The 6,305-nt window shown below is 40.4% G+C and overlaps 1 protein-coding gene across 1 annotated transcript in view; it reads left to right on the top strand.

The window, feature by feature from the left end:
- The first annotated feature begins 6 nt into the window (after nucleotides 1-6).
- LOC116852303 (zwei Ig domain protein zig-8) overlaps nucleotides 7-6,305 on the top strand; it is a 49,935-nt gene continuing 43,636 nt past the window's right edge. The window contains exon 1 of the mRNA XM_032832506.1: nucleotides 7-353. Coding sequence (XP_032688397.1) covers nucleotides 308-353 — 46 coding nt within the window. The 5' untranslated portion in view covers nucleotides 7-307. The remainder of the gene's footprint in view (nucleotides 354-6,305) is intronic.

Here is a 6,305-nt window from a genome sequence, read left to right as displayed (position 1 = left end):
GGGGGGGGGGGGGACTAATTGAGTGTAACGCTCTAATCCACACAGCAAATATAATAAGACAGGATTACAGCGTCGCACACACACACACACATACACGTTTCACGCGAGTGGCTGTGCATGGATCTACGGTGGCCCGGGGTGATTCCATCGGCACCGATCGAGAGTACGTGGAATGTCACGATCGACACGCGCGGAATGTGCTAGTGCATCAGTCTCCATCCGTCGGCAATTAGCGTCTCTTAAAAACGACTGAGATGCGCCTGAGATAGTATATCAATATGTGAATGAGCCACGCCGGGGAAAAGCGATGTCTACTTCTCTTCCCACACTCGTCTGTTTTATAATTTGTTTTGGTAAGTACGTCGCGCGTATAAATTTATCCATCTGGCATCTGCAATAGACCGTGACCCTTGACTCCTTGAACGTCCCGGTATATAATGTAAAACTCGTACAAACGTGTGCACACTGTTTCCTATGTATACACATCGACAGCATCGACTCAGTAACCTCACAGACGGAGAATTCTTATATTGGATGCTTGCAAAAGTTCGTGTGAAAGCCATTTTTACTTATTAATGACAATGAGATGACATATAATATTTTAATCAAAGTATCAGCTCCCTGTTACTATTAATAACGTTCTACCATCTTTCCCGCGCCGATAAGATGACTCATCTTTTGAGGCAATTCATTCAACGACCTATTTTCGCACTTCCTCAGCATTTCGATATCAAGTAGACCGTGCTGCATTGATTTGAATAGATGAAAATCCGATTGGACGATGTCTGGAGAGTGCGCTGGGTACGGCAGGACTTCCCAACCTAACTCAAACAACGTCTCTTTAGTCGCAACAGCAACATGCGGCCTGGCTTTGTCGCGAAACAGAATGACTTTGTGTCGATTTGTGGCGATTTGAGGGCGTTTTACTTGGTCTGGTTCAAACGCCATAATTGCTGACTGTAATGATTTTCAATGACTGTTTGCCTCGGTGGTAATAATTCATAGCAAAGCACTCCTTGATTCCACCAAATGCACAGGATAACCTTATGATCGTAGATGTTGCGATTTGTTGTGGATGGCTGGAATCTATCCATGACTTTTTGCATTTAGGATTGTCAAAACAGATCCATTTTTCATCATCTAACCATTCATAGAAAACTCCTGTTTTGTGCCTGGCAAGCAAGGAGAAATGAATCGCGTTTGCAGAGAGTTCATGGGGAAACCATCTTCTTTCCTTCTAGATCTTGCTATTGCTTTCAAATAGCGAGATACTGTTAATTCCAAGCTGCCCTACAAGCTCTTTTAATGTTTGGCCCGAATTTTCACTGAGCTTCCAGCTCGTTCTCCATTTCGTTTGGACGATCAGAACGTAACACTTGTTGTTGACATCGTAATCACCATTTCTAAATCTTTTAAATCACTTCTCACAGACGGATAGCAATGGACACAATATTCTCTCCATAGGTCTCACAAATAGATTTCACAAATAGGTCTCACAAATAAGTCTTTTAGTTGTGCAACAGTTTCATCTCGATTAAAGTGACAGTGGTGAAAATAAACTTTATTTGGTTCCATTTTCAGTCGCGTCAAATATAACGTTTTGTCCGGAATTATAAATTGTCAGTCATCAATTCTGATCGACTAACATTGAAAAACTAAAAAGCGATTAAAAAGAAAACAATTAATTAAAGAAATCGCTACTACAGTCATCTATTTGTGACCTTACAAAATTTTGCAAGCATCTAATATTTATAAAGTAAATTGGTTACTAGAAACACCGCCAATGCGTTATTTAAGTACATAGCTTTTGAATCATACATAGGTATTGAATCTAGAGAATATATAACGAGATTCACGCTCTGGTATATTATAGATGTCTGTGTGTGTGTGTGCATATATCGCATCGCGAAGCCGCAACGCGCGCGCGAACCGACACGAAACGCGAGTTGTCGCGACAAAAAAAGAGGCAGAAGAGCTGTTGAAAATTCGATGAAACGCCGGAGCAAAAGCTGCCGCTTTTGTGTGTTCGTCGCGCGACGAAAATGTTAGAAACGTCGAGGACGAATTAGCATAATGTGTAACGAGCTTAAACGGCAATTCCGGGCGCAATCTACCGAGTTTCCGAGCGCGTATTCAAATATCGGGAAAATCCAGTTTCATAATTGTCTGGTCACTGCATCAAATGGATCACAATTCTCGAGCTATCGATACGCTAATATCCGATGTATTCGCGTTAATTGCACGCGCAATTATTGAGGCACCTAATAACAGCGATGGTATATTACGTGGCTTTGGCGCACCTTTCCCCTCCCCCCCACCCTACCCCGTTGCGCCGGCTACGTTACATTTAAGTCCCAAGTACGTGTGTCCCAATTAATGTTTCGTGACTTGATGCAGTCAAGTCGCCTGTGCAAAGTAAGAACTCTTGTTGATCACCGCGACGCACAGCTACGGACAATAATAATAAGCCGCGCGCACACGTATATCGCCGATGTGTGTGTTGCACCGGGGCTGCTCTTTCAGCGGGAATTTTCGTGAAAAGAGAAATCGGGAAATACGTCGGAAAGATATAGCTTGAAATAACACGCGTATACTATTACTATATATATAAAAAAAAATTATACAAACCAGAATTTCAAAGAGTTGCTACTACACAACGTAGCGTTTAAAACGGCACAAAGGCAAAACATTAAAATGGAAAACGCAACGTTTAAAACTGTTAGAATAACAACATTTATACAACATTTTATATAACTGTCAGAAACTAATAACACTGCAATATTTCGCGGGTATCGTAATCAGCTGCGCGTGTTTATATGCGCGTAATATGGAAATAACATTTATAACAGACTGTGCCGCGCGACGTTGATGAATGTTGAATTAATTCGCGTAATTGTATGCAGTGGAGGAGACTATTTTCCAAGACTGCATTTCCTTGGATGTTCAGCTTAAACCCGACATTCTCAATTTCGCAAATGCGCGCGATTCATATCCGTAAGTTCGATTTGGAAACGCTTCGCGAATTTCCCCTCGCGAATTTCACCTCCGCATCTCTTTCTCTCAGGAGAAACTTGGCAACTTTTAACTAGACAAGGACACGACTCTGAGAACAAAATACAAGTGTCAGGGACAAATAAAAGCTAACGCACACATACTGCTGCGAGTGCACGTATTGGTCAAAGTATCGCGGTACAAATACCATCATCAAAGTTATACATACGTGTATACACGAGAAAAACGAACTAGCTGCGGCAACAAGAATCTAGCTGTGTGATAGCAAAATCTCGTTGCAACATACGGATAGCTAAAAGTATATCTGCCGATAAGCGTATATTTAGCTATGAAACCATCGTAACAGCAGTAGCGATAAAATTCCGGTTATAGCAGCAAACATATTCTCAGCAAATCATGATTATCTGCGGCAGAGAAATCTTTTCTTTACAACGTACGTTTCGGTGCCGAAACGATTTATAGGCCTCCAGCACAAAAAAGATCAAACAAATTAAAATTGCAATATAATTGATGATAAATCATACCAAGCGCTATGAATATTAGGAAATTGCGAGAAGCACGAATTGCCACGCAACTTTTATTGCGTAAGTCGTTTATCTTTCTTTTTATTTTTCGAACTTGTTGAGGCTTTTTGACAGCATGTGTATCTACACGCATGTCGTTGGGAATGTTGGTGAACGGAGGGTCGAGAATTCTCTCGAAAATACGCCGATTATTTGGCACTCGGCACGAAGGACGTGGATATCTGGAACTTTTCTGTGGAAATAATGCGCAGCAGGCATGGTTTCAAAGTTCGCGATCAGAACGCCGACGATAAAAAAGTACTTTAGAAAAGAGGACGCAGTCTGCGAACTTGGCGCTATTCATTCGAGAGAACTATAATCAGATACCGTCGCGAGGAAGAGAGAAAGAGTGTCGGAGGGAAAAAGAGGCAGAGAGAGAGAGAGAGAAAGAGATGCCGGGACAAAAAGTTTCAGATAAGTGTATACACACAGCGAGCATCCGAGCGCCTCTGTTAATTTTTAGCACGTCGCTGAAGGTAAAAAGTCATGCAATAAAATGTATATTAATCAGCCGGCGCGCGAACGCGCATATCCGAATTGTTTATACTCCGAATCGTTTTCAATTTTAGGGAATTCGATATGACAGCATCACGGCATTCGGGATTTCGCAATAAAAGCCAGGTCCCCCGTTTCACTTTTGATGGCGCGGCACAAAATAACGCACGGGATATCGTGGCGAGGATGCCGTGCGTAAAATAAAAAAAAAAGGCACCGACTCTCCACGTGACAGCACGTGCATATTTTAACCGACTCGCGTGTGTGGTCACAGCTTAAACTGTTCCAACCACGGGTACATACATACGCGATAAGGTAGCTCTTACCTGCAACGCCCGAGCAAGACTTGGTTTGACTTTTGTAATCGTTGTCGTCCTCGTCGCAGCAACTCTTCTGCTATCACACATTTAAAACTGCTTTGTTTGTGTAAATACTATTACTGAATGTAAAAAAAGTCACGCTAACGCCTCGTGGCGTCAATTACGATTTCATTTTCAGAGGAACTTAAGTAGTGCCTCTCTGAGGTGAAGGCGGATAGAGATTTATCGAGTCGCTTAAGGGCCAAATCCATCGGAAAAGTTCCACGAAGGCGGAATTATACGCGGATAGACGTAGATGTAATTTCCGCCCTTATTCATCGCGAGTCCGTGTTCTTTCGACGAAATCAACGTTGCTGTGAGAAGAGAAGTCTCTCTCTCTCTCTTGCGCGCGCTTTCGGTTTTCTTCTTATGCGCCTCAAAAGTCCGCGTTTCGAATCTCTGCGGTTCAATTAAAACGTGTTCGCGGAAGGGAAAAGAGGGACACGGTAGTGGCGCTTAATGCTATTGCGCACCGTACACTTTTTTCATGGCAGAGCGCAATTTTTTCCATCCTCGGCAATGCGTGCATGTTCACTCGCTCGCTCACTCGCTCGTTCATCCGTTCTCACACATGTCCGTATACGACGGCGTAATTAAAAGCAACGACGGCGATGAACCGCGTATCGTGCCGTACTCCGCCGTTAAAATTCAAATTTCAGTTAACTACTGTCGCACCGGTCGCGAAAGATGTAGTTTTAATTCAACCGCACCGAAACAGTGGCACGTAGCGTGGTTTATATTACCGCGGTGAAAAAAGAGAGAGAGAAAGAAAGAGGCAGAGTATATATATCTCTGGGAAGGTTATCCCTTAAAATTATCGACAGTACAATGAAATGGCAATCTGTGTATATAAATAAAGATACAAGAGATTACAGCCAATGTATAGAAATATAATCGTGATTTACATATCATCCACACACAGAGAGAATTTTATAATATAAATTACTGTAGGAGTTTATGATTTTGTTTATAGGAATAAATTGACATTCTGCAATAATTCTCTCTCTTTTTTCATAAAAAAACGATAGTCATAAATAAGGTAGTTGAGACACTGCTCCCTCAAGCGCTAAAATTTATTACATATTTGTCAAAAAAAATTGAAAAATTATATAATAAATGCTTATATAAATGCTTATTAAATGCTTATATAAATATAAGCAGATGCGCAGTGCCGTGTATAATGCAATAATAATACATCAATATTATCTCTAAAATGCCATACTAAGCATTGGCTCTCATCAAATATACAAAATATTGATTTTTAAATTTCTGATAAATATTTGCTATTCTTATATCGAGCGAGACCTTTTCCAATAGCGGCTAAATAACGTATAGATTTTTTGTACGTCTCAGTATGACAGTATTGGGATAACTAAATTGTCCTCAGGCGTTCTAGTAGAAAAATTCGCTTTATACTTTAGTTTCTGACACAGAAAGGACGGTCTAGGTTCGTCCCTAGGATAAAAGAAAATTTTTTTATTAAAATTTTATATACGTAAGACAGCCTACAAAGCATTTTCGACTCAGGACATTTTTTAGCCAACAAATCTCCTCATAGTACAAAGTTACTATCTTCCATGACAATGATAATAGGAAAGCTAAAATTTGCGCCAAAATCTTGCCCAACACACCATGCCATTTATGAGCTGCAGCCGGAAACACTTTATCACTATTGATCAATAGTCATTGTGTCACAAAATAACCCCTACAGTCACAAAGTAACCCCATCTTACGGTATAGGTCTCTTTCTCTCATTTCTCATTAAAAAAGAAATTTTTTTTAATGTAACAGTGTTCGTGAAAAAAGTTGTTACAAAATTAAAATTTATATATATATATATATATATATGTATATATATATATATATATATATATAT

Source organism: Odontomachus brunneus, unplaced genomic scaffold, assembly GCF_010583005.1.
Source record: "Odontomachus brunneus isolate Ranch 3 - 2012 unplaced genomic scaffold, Obru_v1 Obru_scaffold_213, whole genome shotgun sequence".
Taxonomy (NCBI): Eukaryota; Metazoa; Arthropoda; class Insecta; order Hymenoptera; family Formicidae; genus Odontomachus; species Odontomachus brunneus.
This window is presented reverse-complemented; position numbering and strand designations above follow the sequence as displayed.